Here is a 23,083-nt window from a genome sequence, read left to right on the forward strand (position 1 = left end):
GCACCCCCGATTTCCTCTTCATTTTTGGAGAGGAAAAAGTGCGTCTTATGGGGCGAAAAATACGGTACTACTAACTGTGTCTTAGCTCAGTTCAGTTTACTGCAAATTAGGTTAGTATAAGGCAGCCTCCTGTGTATCTATAAACGACCCAACTGTATACATACTGTTGGAGACCGGGAGTCTGCTTTCATAAGGAAAGAACCCCGTGGCTGTAAGTCAGGCACCCTGAGGATCCTAGACGGTACAAATTTGTCTTTCATATCCTATTCCATTCGTTACAGTTGTACTGGTTTCAAAAACTGTTAGCTTGCTACAACACTTGCATTTTCACGTCTATTTCTTATTTGGGAAAGAAATCATTTTACTTCCCTGGACAAACAAACAAAATTGTTGCAGATCAATAGTGAGACAGGACAGATGAAGATGAGAAAGAGTGATCTACCTGATTTCCAAAGGCTTAGCAATGACTACTAATCGGAAATGAAGAAAGAAGACACTCACAATGCAAAGAGTTTACTGCAGCATCTTGCTGAGTAATAATTACATCCTATTAGACAAATTTAATAAGGAAAAAAAGATTTTGTATGTACAAGTAAGATCAAAGAAGCTTCACTAGATATGGCCCGTTTTCAACATAAGACTGTTTAAATTGAATTTTATGACTTAACTATATCCAGATTTCCCCATCCCATTTGATATCCTCTTTACACCTGACCTACAAATGTCTAAATGAGTATTCTGGAGGTTCAGTATTGGACTAGAATTAGCATGACCTACAACAATACTAGGGACGCGGGTGGCGCTGTGGGTAAAACCTCAGTGCCTAGGACTTGCTGATCGTAAGGTCGGCGGTTCGAATCCCCGCGGCGGGGTGAGCTCCCGTCGTTCGGTCCCAGCTCCTGCCCACCTAGCAGTTCGAAGGCACCCCTAAGTTCAAGTAGATTTATAGCGGGAAGGTAAATGGCATTTCCGTGTGCGGCGCTGGTGCTGGCTCGCCAGACACAGCTTCGTCACGCTGGCCACATGACCTGGAAGTGTCTTCGGACGGCGCCGGCTCCCGGCCTCTTGAGCGAGATGAGCGCGCAACCCTAGAGTCAGTCACGACTGGCCCGTACGGGCAGGGGTACCTTTACCTTTTACCTTACAACAATACTGCTAGGCAGCAGACTCAAGTAGAACTAGACACAATGAAGGAAATATGGGATAGGCAACCATATATTTTCCTGACAATGTGGTCAAATTACACTTAATCTTGTGACCACTTGCTGATTCTCCTCTGCAAATGACACTTACAAGCCCCCACAGTTTATTTTTTCTCAGCTGGGTGGGGTGGGGGGCTGAGAGGAGAGCATGTGGCCATGGGAGAAAGATGAAGTACCCCTTTACCCAACATTCCCCTTGATGACTCTCCTCAATGCATTTGAGTTATCCAAGTAAGCATGGTATTGGGAACATGCACTTGCAGAAAGAATACCTCATTCTGTACTCACAGGATTATCCGGATCTCCTAGTATTTTCTTAGCACATGAACTCTCCTTACATTTAATTTTTACCTTCATACTTTACGGAATGTTTGACAAATCCCATCTATGTATTATGCTGAATATGAATAAGAAGTACAACAGACAGAGGAAACTGCCTTGCACTGAGTAAGACCCAAAGGACCATCGGTCTCAGTACTGTCTACACTGACCAGCAGCGCCTCCAGTTTTCAGACAAGGGTCTATTCCAGCCCTACCTGGAGAGGCCAGAGATTGAACCCGGGGCCTTCTGCATGCAAAGCATGTGTTCTACCACTGAGCTACGATCTTTTACCTAAACATGAAGCAGAAGAACATGTGAAGAGTTCTGCTGGATCAGACCAACTATCTAGTCCAGTAGCCTGTTACCACACATCTTCCGCTAACCCAGATGATAAAATGGGGGCCAGCTAGCAAACATGGAGTGGCATCTCCCTAGTGCAGGCACCTGGTCAAGGAACTGTAACAGTACACAAATCAGACGGACAAAATTATCCACAGAACTTCAACAAGAGTGATAAGCAAGGTCTCTTTTCTTCTTGAAGGCAGTGCTGAAAGCCAACAACGTTCCTCCAAAATAGCAGGTTCCATGACTGACTGAGGTATATTCTAAACACTGTTCCTTTACAGTTTGCGAAGAGGCAGAACCCCCCCCCCCTCCACACACACACACAGCCACACACACAACTTGATTAAAGTCATACATATCCTGTGATATGTATGGTTTATACATACTGGGTTATTTAGTCTAAATAGTATGAAACAAATTGGTTTCAGTAAAGGACCCTTATAAACACTGTTGTTTTAGCTTTATCTGTTGTCTAATGGGCAAGCCACCACACACATTGCTGAATCACACAGTATCATCAATGTTCAAGTAAAATAGGAAGCTCTACAGGAAGACTGCAAGAGGATGTGTGTCTAAATTTGGCTGAATACAAGGAGCAAACTAGGCTATGCATATCCTATTATTTCTGGGAAGGGACAGAAGAAAACACAAATATGGCAAAGCTTTTTGCTTTCTTATAATGACTTATTTAAGAAGCCTCTGGATGGAGGGAAACAATGTTGCTTCAAGAGACAGTCAATGTTGCATTTGCTGATTATAATTTAAACCACACTGTGGACAGGACAGAAACAGTTATCACACAAGCGGAACTGTCAGCTCCTTAATTTCCAATGAGCTTCTCATTCAATAACCATTTCATTTGCCAACTAACAGGAGGCTTTCCCTTGACAAAACTAATTCCAAAGCACATGTATGAGAGTGTGTACACATGAAACTATTTAGTCAAAATCAGCTGTCAATTGACCCTTACTGGCAGTGATCCTACAATTAAAATTCTTTGAAGTTTCTTTTCACTGCATGAACAAACAGAACTGATTTCTTTATTTAATAGGCTACTTAATTCACATCATTGTTAGAAGTGTCTTTAATCATACCGCCATCCTGATTTCCTTGAAGTTATTTTATTTAATATATAGTGGATGTCTTAGTGCAACCAATAATTTTAAAGGACACAAAATTGTGTAATTAAAAAGAGGAACATTTCATTGATTAGCTGAAACTTCTGAGAATCATTTATTTGACAATGGCTTGCAAACATGGGGAAGAATCTTGTAGACTAGAGAGGGATGATGGCCAAACAAGCATCCTCTATAAAACTAGCTTTGCTTCAATACCGTTTGAAATAATTCTTTCCGTTTGCACATATTTAAATAATTATATGCAAGTTAACTGACTAATGGCTTCTCTATCACAGAACATTTTCAAAGTTTGAATTACATACATGAAAACTGGTTAGATTTATAGGGATATAGCTGCATACATTTTCTGAAAAGGGAGCCCATGTTTTCTTGATGAAAGGTTTAGATAAGAGGAGGCACCTGTGTGGCAGAGGGCAGAGCCCTGAATATTTTAGGCATCAAAACACCTACTGCTTCTACAAGTTACTAGCCTTGTGGTGGCTTGCACATACTTCCATTCCCTAAATGGTAGGTTATCGAGACATGTTTCCTTAAGATGTATGCACAAAAAATGTGTTTCTATTTTGTTTTCTTTGTCAAAAGACCTATTGTTAAAGAAACTGCACAAGGTGGTCTGGAAACCAGCTTTGCTTCTGCATAGCTATGAACTGTCCAGGGTGCAGACTGAGAGATTAGAAAATGAGCCCTGCAGGTGTGAAAAGCTGTTAAAAGGCTTATTTAGTATTCCACAGGCTCCTGTTCCAAGTGGACCTTGAAGGAGTCTTGTATAATTTCTGCTACCGTATTTCTCCAAGTGAACATGCCTAACTTAAACCAGAAACAGAGAGTGCAGCAAAATTAATGTACCACTTGAAAAGCAGCAAAGTGAAAATACCCAGTATATAACCTTCAAGGAGCCTAGTCCAAACGTGAACTACACTTTTGTTAAAAATGGAAGAGCTTGGGATATAATTTGTTCAAAAACAGTTGTCCCCTCTCCCACTGGCAGAAGGGATCCTAAGCTCTTCCTGTCCAGAAAGGCAGTGCTGCCTATTAATTACTGGTGTCAGACGGCAACTTAAATGGGACTCCCTCCCGGGACTTATCAGCTAATCAATGCTGAGAGCAAGACCCCCTAAAGGTGTGCTTTCAGTTATTGCACTGATTGGTCTATTTAGCTAAAAACCATCCTCCTTCTTCCACCTGGCATAACATAAGGGACACAAGTGAAGTGCAGTGATCATGCATCACCATGATCAGGAATAGATTCCTGATCACACATGGAAACCAAACTACTGCTTTTGCAGAATTCTGGCTCCATCCTTACCCATTTATGAACAAACATCTCATAAGATCATGAAGATGTCCATAAAATAAGCCATTTCCAGTCCCAAGAGAAATAACACGAGTACATCGAACAAGTACTATGAGGCAACACACTGGGGACTGTGGCTGTCTGTGAGAAGGCAAAAGTAGCTGTACGCTTCATTAAGACCCAGATTTAAGCAATGCTACAGATCTTTCCCCTTTACTGTTTTCAATATCACATCACACTCTGTTTAGCCTCTGGTAATGAGGATTACAAAGCAGATCAGAACAGTCACATCTTTCCACTAAAAGGCATGTATCACTAAGCTCTCCCAGCATCACACAAACACCAATAGCAGTGTTCAGTTAACTCAGGGGAGGCTAATCCATGGTGCTCCAGGTGTTGGACTTTACATTCTGTCAGCCCCAACCAACATGGACAATAGTCAGGGATGTAGTCCAGCAACATCTCAAGAGCCAAAGGTTAGACACCCATTAGTTAACTAGTCACATTCTACCTCTTTCTTCATCAGGGATAATGGACCTGTGGTCCATTCCTGACCATTTCTGATACTGGCTGCATGGCGGAAAGGAGCTGGAATACAGCAACATCTGGAGGACCACAGGTTTCCTATTTCTTCCTCATACAAACACAAGCTTGATTCACACTTCACTTTAAACAAGCACTGGATTAATCCAATGGGTGTATTCTAAGAATGACTAATGTTGGATACAACCCTAAGGTTGCAATCCTAAATCTACTTACTCGGGAGAAAACCCCATGGAACACAGCAAGACTTACTGCAGAGGAAGCATACATAGGACTCTGCTGCAAATATGACTCATGAAAACTTTACTTTTAAAATAAAGTAGCCACAGCAACAACATAGGAGTTCTAGTTGTAAGCTGCAATTAATGGAAGAGTGTATTTATTATAGTAATTAAAGCTTACATTTAATTTAAGACGACACCAATACATTCCTGGTTTTATTGAAAATGTTCAATAATCCAAGCCACTTTTTCAAGCCTGGCAGAATCTTTAAAAAGGAGCGTAGATTTTTTGAAACTGATGAGAAAAACAAAGTGGCTTACTAAAAATACCCTGCTGCTTTAAAAGCAAAAACGAAACTCTGCATGGATAGAATTTCCTGATATGAGATTCAAGCGATTAGGTAGTGTCTTTCCTGTATTTTCCAGGAGACTCAGAAACATGGATGCAGAAAGGAAATGGTTTTAAGATAACTTTGCCTCTGCTTATCCAATAGAGTAGGATGTTCAGTCAACTTTTTGTGTAAAATCTACATTTTTATATCACCTGGAACATATTTAGCAAAAGCACATTTCCTGGTGAATTCAGGTCCTGTTTTTGATTAATGTGATCACAGGAGACCCTAACAGCTTTCTTCATGGTTACTGAGATCCAGCGCCGAGGGCCTTCTGGCGGTTCCCTCATTGCAAGAAGTGAGGCTACAGGGAACCAGGCAGAGGGCCTTCCCGGTAGTGGCGCCTTCCCTGTGGAACGCCCTCCCATCAGATGTCAAAGAGATAAATAATTACCTGACATTCAGAAGACATCTTAAGGCAGCCCTGTTCAGGGAGGTTTAATATGTAACGCTGTACTGTTTTTAACACTGATTGGGAGCCGCCCAGAGTAGCTGGGGAAACTCAGCCAGATGGGCGGGGTATAAATAATAAATTATTATTATTATTATTATTATTATTATTATTATTATTATTATTATTATTATTATTATCATTCTACAGACAAAAAGTATCAGAATTCAGAACTTAAGGTGGTATCGAAAGTCCAGTTCACAGATCCTCAGGTGACCTCAGGAGCAGGGTCTATGAGTAGGCTGGACAGACTGGTCATGCCTGCAGCAAGGCAGCATTTGCGTGAACTGATGCCTCCATATCAGTACTGTACACATACTTCCCACAAATTCCGTGAGAGTGGTGACACTTTTTAGAGAAGCTGGTTCATACAAATTGGACATCCACATGAGCATAACATATCTGAGACAGCCCCATAGGCACCCAAGACAAAGGATTTAAACTGAGTTCCACATGGCAAATGTGTTCACTGACTCATAGTTCCACTAAAGCCAGCGATGGCAGAGCATTGTAATTCCAAATATCATAACCACACCCACACAGCTGTGTTCTTGCTTTTGTCCAGAAGCATCACCTCACTAGTATATTTTTTTTAGTTTGATAGCAGGAGAACGTTATGGTTTTTTCTGATTATTTTTTACTTGCTCAAATCACACAGCCATGAAAATAGTTCACCTGTCCCTTACCTACCCCAAGACTGGTGTGTTGAATAACCAGATGTCCTCTAAAAAGGTAAAGGTAAAGAACCCCCGACAGTTAAGTCCAATCGCAGACGACTCTGGGGTTGCAGGGCTCATCTTGCTCTATAGGCCAAGGGAGCCGGCATTTGTCCGCCGACTGTTTTTCCGGGTCATGTGGCCAGCATGACTAAGCTGCTTCTGGCGAAACCAGAGCAGCACAAGGAAACGCCATTTGCCTTCCCGCCAGAGTGATACCTATTTATCTACTTGCACTTTTTGGCATATTTTCAAACTGCTAGGTTGGCAGCAGCTGGGACTGAGCAACAGGAGCTCACCCAATGGCAGGGATTCAAACTGCCGACCTTCTGATTGGCAAGTCCAAGAGGCTCAGTGGTTTAGACCACAGCGCCACCCGCGTCCCCTACTAGATGTCCTCTAGTACAAAATAAACTGAAATATTTGAAAATACAAGTGCACAAAAAATATATATAGTGGGCTCTTAACAGTATTGACTATAATCACAAAAGTACTGATTTTTAAAGTTTTACATAATCCTTGTGAACCGTATAATAACAGACACCTGAATTTAAATGATAACCATTTAACTTCAATAAATTGATAATTGGAGAAAAACCATATGTTCTTATTGGATTTTTCTCCCACATTTCATTTTGATGTAATAAAAAACTCTATAGATACCTGAACGTGTCCTAAGGGTTGTGATACCATCATATCAATGTCAGTCACATTAATTCTTGCACAAAACTGGTTAGCAAATTCAGACCTTTCCACATGGATGAGAGAAATTAATTTCCTATCTATTATATGCACACAAAGTTCCAGTACCTTTTGACATTAGGATTCTACTACCTCTCTCAGAAAAAAATGCTGCGGAAGTTTTTAAAAGTATAAATATTGTGCTGTGAACCAATGGGGGGAAGGTTCACGTCTGCAAGTCTCCGGTGTGCACTATAAATCATACAAAAACACATTTCCAAGTGTACCCTAGCACAGCTGGAGCGGACAGGAGTTGTAGTCCAACAACATCTGGGGGCCCAAGGTTAAAGAGGCTGCATAATTTCAAGGTGCATAAATACAATCAAGTCAAAGTTTTCCCTCCATGCATCTATTCCACTCAATTTCTATGTCCAGCTTTACATCAACCCAAGTTAAGTTATCAATGAGCACACTCCGCACAAAAGCAGGATCCATCCATGGCTCAGGAAAGGCAGAACAGGCAACATCATGTTCTTACATCACAACACCAAGAATGGCTGCACTTTGAAGGGCCGTTTCTGTGTTTGACTATACCAGTTCAGGTAACAGTGAGCTCACAGCACTGAAAATTCTTCCATGCAAGGATATTCCTTCCACACAGAACAACAAGCATATCAGTGAGAACTAGGCTAGAACCCTAGTCGCTAATTTGCTAGTATTCTATTAGGAGAGAGGAATACTTGTCATAGTCCCTACTTGTAATGTGGTGGTGGTTCAGCACAAGTAGGTTTATCACCTGTTAAAGTTAAACTAGGCTAGAGGAACAGGTCTGGTAAACCACATCCACAGTAGTCATCTCTACCTATACTGGATATCAGCTGTAGATACCTTTCTACCACCTTCTGTGACAAAGTGGAGAAATACCAGTGCTGAGTAGTTTTCTGGTGTGCTGTCTTTAAAAATGGCACTCTTTTCCCTCTCCAGAAATGGCTAAAGCAGATCCACAAAGTCAAAGCCATCTGATGTGATTCCAGAAGTAAAGCTGAAAAAAGTTCTGATGCATATTTAAAACTGACAGCTTACCTTATTATGTTCATAGCTGTATGGGATTCTGAGTGTATCCATAGCTCTGATCATAGACTGCATTGCTGTGAATATATTCTGATACACAAGCTTTGTGAAGCCCCTTTTGTCCTCATCAGAGTATCCAGAACCATGGATGATTCTCATCTGTTTGATAAATGTGCTCTTGCCACTTTCTCCTGTACCTGAAAAATAATCAAATACAGATGCATCATTAGAATGAAGAAAATGCAGCAGTCGCACAACTTCATTTCTCCAGTTAAAGCAAACTTTATTCCCTATTACAGTAGTACCTGGGGTTACAGAGGCTTCAGGTTACAGACTCCGCTAACCCAGAAATAGTACCTCGGGTTAAGAACTTTGCTTCAGGATGAGAACAGAAATCGTGCTTTGGCGGTGCAGCGGCAGCAGGAGGCCCCATTAGCTAAAGTGGTGCTTCAGGTTAAGAACAGTTTCAGGTTAAGAATGGACCTCCGGAACGAATTAAGTTCTTAACCCGAGGTACCACTGTACAACTGTTTTGGGTTCATGTATTAATTCAACTCTAGCACTGTTGTTGCTATTGTTATTCCTCAATCACTGCTTGAAAATGCACAGACACAATAAACTTATGATTAAACACTTTTACACACAATGTAAGAACTAGTTCTACAAATATATTTCCTTGCCATTGGGCAACATTACCATCCATCAATATTCAAGCAATTAGCTACATCAGCTAGGTAGTATTATGACACGGTACTTACTTATGAAACCCAGTTTCAGATCCAAAATCATTAAAAATATATATTATATTCATTATCCTCTCCTAGCAATTTTCAAACTTCTCGAATTTGGTTTTGAAGTTTTGCTAAATTGAAATTCCTAAATTATTTAGAAAATAAGGTCACTTATGAAGCTTTGCATTTCCTCCACGACAAACACGCACATTGTATGTGGCACAGTATTCCCCTGAAAGCTGAGAAAAGATGCAAAGTTTCTACAGTGGTGCCTCGCAAGACGAAAAGAACCCGTTCTGTGATTCTCTTCGTCTAGCGGTTTTTTCGTCTTGCAAAGCAAGCCCATTGACGGATTAAAGGATTAGCGCTATTAGCGGGTTTTAGCGGCTTATCTGCTGATCGGATCAGCTGATAAGCGACTTAACGGCTTAGAAAAATGGGGGGGGGAGTAAAAAAAAACAGCAGGAACTCGCAAGGCATTGTCGTCTTGCGAAGCAAGCCCATAGGAAATTCGTTTTGCGAAGCACCTCCAAAACGGAAAACTCTTTCATCTAGCGGGTTTTCCGTCTTGCGAGGCACCACTGTATTTTATAAAATACTGGACAACTTCAAGAATTAGGAAGGATGAGACTCTTGAACTTCCAGATCCTGACATCATCCTGGGGTTTTCAAAGAAGTGCAACAATTTTTTTAAAAAAATCATTATCAAACATTTACTTAAAAAAGAAACAGCAGAACATCATACAATCCCAACACAAAAAACAAAAACAAAAAAATTAGCAGCTAAAAAAATAAATTGAATATCTGAGTGAATAAATAAGTCTTAAGATTTATACCTCTCAGCCCAGTGAACAGACTGAGAAAGTTCTTTCCTCAGTAGCTGTCAGCCTATTTCTGATAGAAGTGGAAGCCAATGAAGGGCCTCTGGTGCAAAGCTTAGCATATGGGAAGTTTCATGTGGAAGTTACTGGTTAAATCTTACCTCCTGTATAGTTTTTAACATGAGACTTAGCACTATAAGAATAAGTGTTAACTGAACCCTGGGTTGAAGATGCTTTTGGAATACAACTCCCATCATTTCCAGCCAGTTTTGCCAATGGCCAGGGATGATGGGAATTGTAGTCCAATAACTGCTGGGATCCAAGGTTGAGGAACAATGGACTATAATATATTTGAGTTTCCACGTATGGAATAATAGCCAAAATGTGAGGGGGGGATGGGAGGAGAAAGCACGCACAAACTTGCAAGCCAGATTTAAAAGAATTGTATTTTTAAAAAATTGGCAGGAACCCCTGAATGTGACTGAATTTGGAACTCTTCAAAATACTTCCTCTGACTCTCTAAAAGCTGTACAGTATGTACACCAGAAAATGGCAGCTCGGCTGCATGGGTCTCCACAGTAATTGATGGGCTTCACTCCAAATAAGTGGTGGCATCCTGTTCCCTCCTCTGAACTGCACTTATTTCTGGAATTAATATTTTATCATCTTCCCCCCATCTACTGGTTAAGTCTTGCTCCTTTTGAGATGACACCTTCCTGGAAGAAGGTGATGACAATCCTTTCTGCATCTTCCTCTCCAGGGGTAATATGAACTTCCAAATATTGACTCAACAGGAAGGCCCCTTTCCTTCCTTTGCCTCACTGTTCCTTCTGATATCAACCCCCTTGCTGCACAAAGGAATCACTCTGGCTACTTCCTGTTAAGGTTATATAAGCAGAGGATCTTATACAAAGAGATTTTTCTTTTTCTTAATTAATAGCATAATCTTCTGAATATCCATTCGGGTCACTTCTGGGTGTCTCTCTCCCCGATACCAGTAGGGCAAGAGGAAAGACCAGTAACCTGCATCTTTGTGGCTTCTTTCTGGGTCCTCTTTTATGTTTACTAGCTTCTATACTTCTGTTTTACCAAGGAAATCCCCAAGTATATAGAAAGCATATTCTTATTTTGGGGTGCACCCATTTCATTCCCCAAGTTTGCAATGAGAAGGAACGATCAGTGACCTAAAACAAAGCTCATGAGCTTCATATCCAGCAACCTCCCCCTAACACTCTGTTATGCATAGCTCTGAAATTCTTCTCTGCTTCTAAAATAATTAGCAGTACAGAAGAACTGGGAAGAAGGGCAGTCTTTCAGAGGAGAAAATTGAAGAGTGTCACTAGGCACACGTACAGTGATACCTCGTGTTAAGTACCGTCCCCCTTACAAATGCTTCGGGTTACGTGCTCCACTAACCTGGAAGTAGATGCCCCTTGTTGTGAACTTTACCCCGGGATGCGAGAGGAAGTTGCGCTCCGGTGGCGCAGCAGCAGCCGGAGGCGCCATTAGAGAAAACGCACCTCATGTTACGAGCGGTTTCCAGTTACGAACGGACCTCCGGAACGGATTAAGTACGTAACATGAGGAACCACTGTAATGAGTTATATGGCTCTCTGTTATATGTCCTGTAACTCACCAAGACATTACAGCCAAATCTGTTACCTGTTAAGACACCTATCAGTGAGCCACCTGAGGAATAAATATCAATTTTTGAAAAATGGACAGTCATACCTCGGGTTGAAGTAGCTTTGGGTTGAGCATTTTCGGGTTGCGCTCCGCGGTGACCTGGAAGTAACAGAGCGTGTTACTTCCAGGTTTCGCCGCTCGCGCATGCGCAGACGCTCAAAATGACGTCACGCCCATGTGCGGAAGCGGCGAATCATGACCCGCACACGCGCAGACGCGGATTGCGTTCACTTCAGGATGCAAACGGGGCTCTGGAACGGATCCCGTTCGCATCCAGAGGTACCACTGTAGCCGATTATGACCCAAAAGTATACACTAAATTCCTATTTATAAGGTCCCTGGAATTCGTGCAATAAAAACAGAAAAGGAGATCTGTGCTTCACTTTGGGGAGGGGAAGAGAAGAGGCAGCACTCATTCCTAAATAGCTTTCGGTACAATATATTTTTATTGTGAGATCAGTCTCTTCTGAAAGTGTCTCTGTTTATGAGCAAAGTGGGGCCTATAAGAGCTATAACCTCAAAAGAAACAGATTTCCTAAGAGTTCACTCGGCTATTTTTCCAATACTTAATAAAACATAGAAGCAGGTGCATCAAAAATAATAAGTAAGCATAGGTTTATAAACAGGGAGCATGAATCACAACCTGTGGTCAATTGCAGCAGCGATTCTAAACTAACTTCAAGAAGGAATTTCAAGAAGTCAGTCAATGAGCAGTTTTCTACAATATGTTTAGAATTCTGCATACAGACAAAGAGTATAAAATACATATACAGTTTGTGCATCAGATATATGTGGAAATCCTTATAAAATACACATGAATTTGTTCATGTCTACTTGAAGTGTAAATTTACAAAGTTTAAATACAAGTCTGTCTAATATTTGATGTATTATATATGTATCTTGCACTCTGGCATTTACCTAAATACACAAATATTTTCTAAGAAATGGCTCTGAGATTTCAAATGGCTTGAAATTCGCATTTGTGAACACATCTGCTCGTGCTAGGCTTAGTCAGTATGCCAATATGCCATGTATGTATCATTGTTTTAAAAAGTATTAGGGTGCATACAGACAAACATATCATTACACTTCTACACCTGATGTGTGATACAATCCTATTTGACATTTGCAGGATGATACAGATGACTAGAGCTGGGTGATATCTGGTTTTCAACATCACGATATTACACCAGCTAAACATCACGATATCTTGATATATCACGATATATATCCGCGGCGGTGGAAGACCTTGCTGGGCCTCCCAACAGCAACAGAGGATCCCGTCATATCTCCCCGAGGTGAAGGAGGATACAGAGGGTCTTGCCGCACCTCCCCAGGGCGGCAGAGGGTGTGCAGCACTTCCCCCAGAAGCAGAAGCCCTTGCTGCGCCTCCGCCACTGTGCCACACTTCACTGCAGCAGCAGAGAGCCTTGCAGTGCCTCCCTATAGCAGCAAGGGGTCCTGCCAAACCACCCCACAGCAGAAGAGAGCCTAGCCGCACTTCCCCACAGCAGCAGAAGGCCTTGACAAGGCTCCCTGTGCCGGTGGAGGGCCTTAAAATGTAAGGAAGTAGTATATTTAATAAAAATATTAAATAAACTTTCGTATAATATATTGAATATATTTTCAACTAATTTAAGAGTAGTTTAAGTGATTTACTAGTCAATTTGCATCTGCTTCCCCACTCAGAGGTCTAAGCGGAATCTGTGCATGCAGAAGCCCCACTGAGTTCAACTAAACCTACTTCTACTTTCCTGGGAGTAAGCCTCATTGAATTTAGTAGGGCTTGCTTGCAAGTAGACATGCATTTACCTGCACTGCTTACTGAAAAACACCCTCCCCATCATTCTCACATAGTACCCAACCTCCCATAAAGCAGCCAGCTAAACCTTCTCCCCTCCATTCCCGCCCCCCACAGACGCCTCCCCCAAAGCCCTCATCCCACCAATCTCTCCTTTTTTATCAGAGGGAGGGCAAGCTAGCAAAAAGATAGTCTCCTTTAATATATTTTTTATAAAAACTTTTCATTTTTAATATGGAGGAAAGCTATTTAGGGGGAACCAACAACATAAACACCAACAGAAAATACAAATAAAAACTCTTTCCCCTCTTTTTTTGACAGTGGGGATGAGTGTGAGGGGGTTTTTTTTTTTACATTCTTTGCTGCTGGGTCTATGATTGTCTATTGTTAGCAAGCTCTGCATAATTAGCCGACCTCTAAGTGGCAAGATAGGGGTGAAGCTGAAACAGTTTGCTGGTTTGTGTGAAGGCTTATCTACTTTTCTTATTGGTTAGGAGGGAGGAGGGAGAGACAGCGCCGGCAAATTATCTGTAAAGTATCCGTTCAGCTGAGCTGCCCCCAGGAAGCTGTTACGTCTCCACCTTTTGTTCACTGGCATATTGCCTTGTTGAAGCACTTATCACCATGTTATTTCAATACCAGTATTCAACAATATGGCGATTTATCACACAGCCCCACAGATGACCAAGCAACTGTAGTAAAAGTAAGTCCTGGATAATAATTTTTCACATTTCCTTCCCTTCATTATGCATTTTCTCTTCTTCCTTCCTTTCAAATATGGTCATATGCCAACTTTAAAAAAAACCAACTGAATAAAAATGTCAAATCGACACAAAACCCCGGGTGGCAATCTCATTTCTGATCTATTCTTCTTTTCTCCTAATTTCAAGGTGGAGTTTTATTCTTGCTGATGGTATTAAAGTTTCACTATTTTTGAGGCGCTGCCATTTTAACAATAGATTCTTGTGATTTCATGGAAACAGCAGTTGCACACAGGCAACCCTATTGTTCCAGATATGCATTAAAATACATATAAATCAGTGGCATATTAATAGTCATAAAGAGGCACATGGAATACTGCATATGCTTTGGAATGCCCATCTTGTTTTGATCTCGGACATTTCAAGGTTTCTTGGATAATCCCTGGTCCAAAGACACTGGTGGAGGAAGGGGGGGGTGGGAGGAGTGGCCCGCCCCAGGTGCCCCAGGGCTGCACAGCGAGGGGGGGCGCCATGCTGAACGGCTCTTCCTTTCCCCCCTCCCTCACCTTCCCTCTCCATTGGTGGCAGAGGGTGGGCCCGTGCCACCCCCTGAACCCACTCAGGCAGTGGAGCTGCAAGTAGCTGCTTCTCTCTTGGCTGCAACTGCACTCTGCAGCTCTTAAGTACCGTATTTTTTGCTCTGTAAGACTCAATTTTTCCCTCCTAAAAAGTAAGGGGAAATTTTTGTGCGTCTTATGGAGCGAATGCAGGCTGCACAGCTATCCCAGAAGCCAGAACAGCATGAGGGATCGCTGCTTTCGCTGCACAGCGATCCCTCTTGCTGTTCTGGCTTCTGGGATTCAGAATTTTTTTCCCCTTGTTTTCCTCCTCCAACAACTAGGTGTGTCTTGTGGTCTGGCGTGTCTTATAGAGCAAAAAATAAGGTACTTACACTCCTGTATTCACTTTCCTCCCTCTCACCTTTCCACATCTCCCTGCTTAACTCTGGTCTTGTTTTAAATCCTTCCTCACCCTGGAAAGACACCTTTGGGGAGGGTTTTCCTTTCTCAAAGAATTATAGTATTGAAGAGTATCAAAGAATTATAGTATTGAAGAGTATCAGAAGAGTATCAGATTACCCTGATGAGGATAATCTAGTTCAACCCCCTACAAGGCAGGAATATGCAGCTGTCCCATCCTTTTTACATTTGCTCTCAGCCCTAGTTTGCCCCCCCCCATGTAAATTTACACCACACACACACACACACACACACACACGGTTGCCTCTGATGCTAATCCTATTCAGAGCAGACTCACTGAAATGAATTAAAAATCCACGCATTAATTTCAAAGGGTCTGCCATAAGTAGGATTTACTTGGATGTAGCCTGTTATTATAACCAAAGTATCTTAGCCAAAGTTATACACAACTTCCTCGTAAGGCTTGCTTTCCAGATCCTTGGTCATCTTTGTTGCCCTCTTTTGCACGCATTCCAGCTTGACAACACCCTTCTTAAATTGTGGCGCCCAGAACGGGACACAATACCCCAGGTGTGGTCTGACTGAGGCAGAATAGAGTGGTACTTGATCTAGAAACTAGACTTCTGTTGATGCAGCCTGGAATAGCATTAGCTTTTTTCTTTTTTCTTTTTTGCTGTAGCATCACATTGTTGACTCATGTTGTGGTCTACTAAGCCTCTTAGATCCTTTGAATCATGTATTGCTGGTAACCCAAGTGTCCCCCATCTTATACTGGTGCAACTGGTTCTTCCTGCCTAAGCATAGAACCTTTCAGGCTAAAACGAACTGGTGGGACTTAGAAGAACACAAAGAAAAATCTCTTCTAATGCAATTTGGGGGTTTTTTAAACGTGGAATTTTGTGAAGTACTTACCTAGATTTGGGAAGGTTTAAAATGGCAGCCCTTGTGTGACCATACCACCCATAGGTGCCAACTCCCTATAGCTGAGGACACCTCAGCCAGCCAGCCCCCCCCCAAAATTGGGATGGGGCTAAGCCCCCCCCCCCAACCTTGAGGGGCTAGGCCTTGCCAGGCCTTCCCACACCTGGGACGAGTCCCACTGGGCTTTCCCACTCCTACAGCAGGCCACGAAAATGCCCGATTTGGGCTTGTCATAGGTGCGGGGGACCTATGACACCACCTAAATCCACCATACTTGAGCAGTATTATAGGTGACCACAGAAACAGCATGCAAGTATGAGAGATTATATTCTCTCTTATTGCTCCTGCTTTGCACTATTTTTGGGTGCCCTTGCCTGGCAGGAATAGGTGCTTGAGCTCTGTTTGTGTTTGAAGCAAGAGGAACAAATAACATGATGGGGCATTAAGTAAAGCGACGAAGAGGTCGAGTCTGAAGTGACAGAAACTGAGTTCCTTCCCACCCCTTGGGAAGTGGGGGTGGGTGGGGAGGGAAGGACAGTTGGAGCGGAGGGGAGGACCGTGGCAAGTCGACATGGCAAGACTCCTGGATGAGAAACAGTGAGAGTGACTCAGTGACTGCCCCAGGCGGCAAAAGCCCGAGCTACGCCTCTGTCCAAAGATCATCAGAAATTAGTTTCTAGCAGGCTGCGGCTCATATACTTAAAGATGAATGATAGATAAATGAGTTGTTGATTAACTTATTCACTCGTTCAAGTTCATAATTAGGAATACAAAGTACGAACTGTGCATTACGAATGCAAAACTGGATAAAATTATGCAGCAAACCATATATCTGAATATTACATGTCAGGTGACATATGCCACAACTTTCTTTAAAGTCAATGTTTTGTTTCATTTATGTATAGGGTTAGAGCCAAGTATATTCATGCTAAGACAAGCCCTACTGATTTCAGTTGATCTAAACATAGCCGTAACTTGTTATGACCTATCCATTTCCTCCCCCAAAGCCCTATTATTATTATTTGAACTAAAAGTTGGTCAAAATATAATTACAACAATGAAGAAGAGGAAAGGACATTTGTTGATGGCACTGATGTAAGCAAGACCTACTATTTCAGTAGGGCTACTCAAAGCATGACTATTCTGGATCCAACCTGGGTCTAACTGAGACACAAAAAGCAATAGAGCAGAAAGTCCTTATTTATTTAAAACATGTTCATACCTCCCTAAATTTTAAAACAGACTAAAACCAAGATCTATTAAAATACTTGGGTAAATCTGAAAGTTTTCACCTAAGCCTTAGCAATGTTGGTACCAAAAGAATCTCTTTAGGGAGGGCATTCCATAACTGGATGCCACTCCTGAGAAGGTCCCCTCCTTTGTAGATGATTTTAGTAGGTCTGATGGAAGTAGCACATGGAAAAGGACTGCAACAGATTATCTTGAACTAGTAGAGTTAAGCTCTAACAGTTCTTATTGGAAAGCAATTTATAATGCAACTTAACGTACGTAGGACAATGCGTATGACTGGCTTCAAATAAAGTACAGTACCAGCAAAACAGAAGTTGGCATACATTAATTGTGGGGAATGGGTGTATCTGAACATGCAATATGTCTGGCAATGAGCACTGCCTGGACAGGAGACCACCGAGGATCTACAGAGGTTTCTCAGAATACATTGGAAGTTTGCTACAAATATATAGCAGCTAGGAATCTTTACGCTTAGAAATGGAAAGATGAAGAAGTTCCTACTAAAGAAGCATGGATAAGCAAAGTAATGGACTATGTTGAATCAGCAAAGCTAGCGGCTTTAGCAAGATTCTCTTGCTAAAAGGAAGCCCCTTTCAGACTATTTGAAGAAATATTACGTGAAGAATCCTCAAACAGGTTGAGTTATGAGCAACGGAAATAATTAGAGACTATTGTGCTCTGATTATGATAAAAAGAAGAGAGAAGATAGGATGCAGCAAAGAGGGGGTAAGGAAAACATCACAGAAAATGGGTTGGGAAGTCAAAAATAGAAAATATATATATATTTTTTAGAATGTATTGGAATTTTATGTGTAATTTTTTGGGGGAATTTAATAAAAGTATTTTTTAAAAAGGAAGTTTGCTGCAAATATACTAACCAACTAAATTAAAGAGTTTCACACCTTTGAAGGATACCTCAGTGCTTCCGTCTTAGTGTACACAATGTTATTAAATACCCCTCTCTGCATTAAGAAACAAAATGTGAGGCCTTGCATTCCTAACACTAATAGTGAAAGCCATACAAATGAACACAGAGTTTGGACTCAAGCCACTAAACATGGAATAAAATCAGTCCCAACCAAAGATAGAGGCCAATGTAAGTTAATTTTGCATTAAATAGTGGAACTATTTATTGTTTGGGGGGGCACTTAAAACTGTCACATAAAACTGAACAGGATGCAGATGTTCTGGAGATTGGTTTGACATTCTCAGTCAGACCAGCAGAAGCCTGTTAAAATATAAAACAGAGAAGCTCAAATCCACTTTGCTGGTGTGTATGAACTGGGAGGAATGTCATCAGAAAAAAATTCCAATAACAATGAAACGTTTTCCAATGCAAATTATCCTAATTCAACTATCCTTCCAACCAAATAAAATTAGCCTAATGCCTTATTTCCCCACAACCAAAAAAAAGGAGGGGCTTAAATCACATAAAACAGTCCAATTCAAAATTTTATAGAAAACCTACTGCTTGTGGCCCACCAACATGTTTCAAATCAGTAAAACAGGAGCAAATGCTAAAACTTTCTTCCTTCAGTTAAAGCACAACTAATCACTGCTGTGTGATCCTGAGCGTGCAGTGCTGGATCAGACCAAGCTGCCCTATTCTATGCAAGACTCCAGTAACTGACCAGAAGGGAAACTCAGCACCTATGAAGATTTAATATAATCCCCAGGCTCTGTGTAAAGTAACTTCAGGTAAGCACCAAATGCCATTCCTATTCCCTTGGGAAGGTTCAATTTAATACTTGGTGGGACACTGAAATTGCACAACATATCACTGTCAGAGGTTCTTTCATAAGGCTCAGCTTACCTTCAGTAATAACTTTATTCCCCAAAGTGTGCCTTTTTCCACAATTCAGTTTCCATTTAGTTTGTATGATTTGAAGCAATTACTGAGGAACTACATCCACAGCAATGCAATTTTAGAAAAAACTTCAGCGTTGTTCTAACATTTAAGCTTTTTCTTGTTCTCAGGACCTGCTTCCCCTAGACGGCCTCACATTTTCCCATCACCTCTCCAAGCTTGACAATACAGTACTATCACTAATGTGATATTAAACTAATCCATTGAGTTACCTGTTCAGGTGACCCAGGTTTACTTCTGACCCTTTGGGAGATATTCAACTAGCCTTTTACTCAATCAACTCACTGAAATAAATTAACCTGAGTTACTAATGTTCATTAATTTCAATGGGTTTACTTTGAGTAAAAGTTAGTTGAATACCACCCTATTGAAATCATAGATCCAAAATGTTACCATTAACATTCTACTGATTAATAAACAAACAAGATGCAATTGTGTCTTGAGCTCTAGATACTGCAGAGCAAAAACTTCCCAGCAATCCTGTGTCAGGCAACATTTACACAAAGAATGTAAAACTTTTTATAGCTATGAAAAGACACAAAATGAGAGAAGGCCGCATTTTTAATCTTTGCTATTCAAAACAAGAGCACACAGTTGAACAGAGCTGGGATATTTGTCAGGACTTGACCCTCAAATGGTGAGCTGAGTAATAACGATTAATCCTGGATGTTACTTACTTTATATTTATTTATTACATTAATATCCTACCCTTCCTCCTAAAGAACCCAAGTTACACACACATATCCTGCCCCAAACATGTGGTCAGGAGGAAAGTGAAGAGGCTACTTATACTACTGAAGGAAGTCCCCTTCACCTACAGGTCAGAGTAACTCAAGCGATACTCCTGGACCTGATATAAACTTTTTGCCGATATGAGCAACTGTAATACCTTCTTGTTGTTGGCTGGAGTGCCTCGGTCCTCAACATTGCAGGAGTTGCATCTGATAGGACTGCAAGGATACTGCAATGTTGGTGAACAACCCAATTTGAAAGCTTCATACATTCTACGCTAGTGGTTCCGAATGAGGGGTCCGTGGACATCTGGGGGTCCACGGCCTCCTCCCTTGCCTCCCCCCAACTAAATTTTTGCTTTTTCATTGTAGTATCACAAATTTTATAGCTTGTTTTAGTGCTGCACGGTTTTTTAATATATTGGCCAAAATCAGTTTTGAAATCAGACCGCGATAACGATTTTTGACCCGGTAATACACAGCAATATATCATTCCTCACGCAAGGGAGAGCAGGGCAGGCAATTTCAAGGCACCACCAATATTGCACAATGATCTTGGCCAATAACGCTGCTGATCTGAGCTGCCTTCCCTCATGCTAAAGCTGGTTGCAGCTACTTAAGAGATGAACATGTGCACCTGAGGCAAACCAAAGAAGGTATACCGAGTACTAAACACATCTCAGTTGCTTCTTTTTCTCCCAAAGATTCCAGGGGGCTAAAACCTTTGATAGCATCAGTGTGGATACGTGCTGCATATCTTCATAGGTACTGATTCATGTATCCATCACTGCAGATAAGGTACAAAAATTATCTCAGTACACAGTCTCAGTACACAGGCTACCAAAATATCCTAGATGCTTCTCCCATCAATATGCAATTCCAGACAGAGTCCTGGAGTCCTGGTAATATCAAACCTGAAAGGCTACACTAGCTGCTTCGTTGTTGTTTTTAAAAAACCTACTATATTAAAATACAGAGAGAACTTTCAAGTTATACAGATTACACCTTAGATGTTCAGAACAAAAGCATGAAATGCCTAATGTTAGGAATTGTTGCCATGTGAGCAAATATGTAGTTGGTAATGAGGTCCTCCTCTGCAATAATTTTTAATTGTTATTGGGCATCCAATAACATCCTGATTTTAAAGGCTAGTTGGTACTACTACAAAGAGGACTTTAACAACAACAAAAAAGAACCCTGCCACTGCTTGTTTGATTCAGGAAGAAACGCTAAAAGTTCAGAAAGAGTATACCGTATATATTTGTAATACAGCAGTATATACATAAGTGTATTACTAAATAATAAATGTTGGACTTGCTGCAAGCCAGAAAGCCGCTGGAAGATATTCTAGCTGCACATTTTTATTTTACAGGAACAATTATTTGGGGATGCAAAGCAACCCTTATCTTAATAAGCTCCCATTAACTATATATAATGGGAACATAAGAAACAGAAGAGGACATAAGAAACAGGAAGTAGGGAAGTAAGCCGGAAGTAGTTGATTGCTGATTCATTCATTCATTTAAATATATATAGAGAGAGAGAAGGGGAGAACAGATAGCTGACCATTCCACCCAGGGTGACCTCTGCTACAAAACAGATGTCTCTTACAGAGGCAATATTAGATTGGTGGTGGGTTGACTGGACATTTTGTAGCCCCATAAAAAGTGTTGGAAGCCACATGCTACAAATTACATATTGTAATTTTCATTTTTTGTAAAGGAAGTATTTTATTGGGTGCTCATTTTCATCCACTGATAGGGGAAGTACAATAAAAACACAACTGCACTTCTTTTCTTATTCAAATAATTCCTTTTCTTTCTTCTTCAAATCATCATCTTGATTCTCCAAACAGGAAAAAGAGATGGGAAGGAAGCTGTTTTCTTCAGTATTGACAAACATTGAAAACTGTGCACTGATTTACTCTGTTGTCTCTTGTTTACATTTCTGAAGATTACATTACATTACAATTCTGAATATGCCCTTCCAAGAACAAAATGTGCAAATAAACTGCTCCTTCATCCCACTTTCCCCCTTGATCACACCTGCTGCCTCTTTCTGCTCCTAGAATGCCAACTGCTGCTTTTTACTGGCTAAGAATGGCAAGGCAGATAAATACACTGAACATGCATGCTTACTGAGCAGGGAAAGCACAAACGGTAATGCAAGTGCAGAATCTAAAATAGCCACCTCTCGGCCTTGAAGCCTCCAGTCCCTGTGAGCAGCAGGTGAGTAACTAACCTAGTTGTCAAAGATCTCACACATTTCCACCCACTCTGTCCTGCTGTGGAAACGGAATGGTGGCAAACAGCAATAACAGAATGAAGAGTAAGAAAGGCATGAGAATATCTTGGGACTTGTAGCGATACAAAGGGCTTAGGGGCAGTCTCATGCCAGCTACTCAGCTGGCAAGGTAGTGGGATTTCCCCTTGGAGCCTTTCTCTGGTTCATTTGTCTGCTCTCCCTGAGACCAGAGTGGTCCAGCACAGAGCAGCAGCACTTGGAGTGGCAGGAGCAGACCAGTAGCAGCACCAGATCAGACTCATCCTGATGATGACCAATTCCCAGTTTCTCAGCCCTGGTGCGTCACTCTGGTGCCTCCTACTGTCTGTCTGCTCTTGACTGGCTTTCTGTTTTGCCATGGATTTTCCTGGATGGACTCTGGCTATAGTAAACCAAACCAAAGGACATTGGGTTGGGGCGGGTAGACGACTTAGCATTTGAGTGACGTTGGTCAATTAAATCACAGAGTCTTGGTATCCCCATTTGTAAAACGGACAGATGTTTTCAGGATGCTTAATTCCTTGATCTGTAATCTGTTCACTTTCTTGAATCATCTGTCCTGCATGCAAGTTATTTTCTGCTATGTGAGCTTGTAGCAAATTTCTAGTTTGGAACATGGTGTGATCTGTGATGGCTCGATTGTCATGTATAAGCAGCATTAGCTAATGACAGACAGGGGACTAGTAAGCATATGTAATAGCTGTGCAATTTTGATACAGAGGTGTTTTTTTTAGAATGAATGGCTTTAATAAAGACTAAAAAGAAAACCTCAATTTGAAAAACAAAAGGAAGAAGTCTAGTGAAAAATATTGCCTCCAGTGTTAAGTTTCAACCTGGGAACAAGCTTTGTGAGTGCACACTGAAGCCGCTTTTGCCCCTCTCTTTGTTGCATGAGCAATCCAATTGAAGCCCTCTAATTCAGAAGTCACAAAC

At 41.3% G+C, this 23,083-nt stretch overlaps 1 protein-coding gene across 3 annotated transcripts in view; it reads right to left on the reverse strand.

Moving 5' to 3' along the window:
- The window catches only part of LOC310688460 (guanine nucleotide-binding protein G(q) subunit alpha), a 94,024-nt gene that overhangs the window by 49,682 nt on the left and 21,259 nt on the right, over positions 1-23,083 (reverse strand). For all 3 annotated transcript variants that reach the window (XM_083465021.1, XM_083465019.1, XM_083465020.1), the window contains one exon: positions 8,390-8,574. In XM_083465021.1, coding sequence (XP_083321147.1) covers positions 8,390-8,536 — 147 coding nt within the window. In that variant the 5' untranslated portion in view covers positions 8,537-8,574. The remainder of the gene's footprint in view (positions 1-8,389; positions 8,575-23,083) is intronic.

The sequence above is a fragment of the Podarcis liolepis genome (assembly GCF_965112155.1).
Source record: "Podarcis liolepis genome assembly, chromosome: 11".
Lineage (NCBI taxonomy): Eukaryota > Metazoa > Chordata > Lepidosauria > Squamata > Lacertidae > Podarcis > Podarcis liolepis.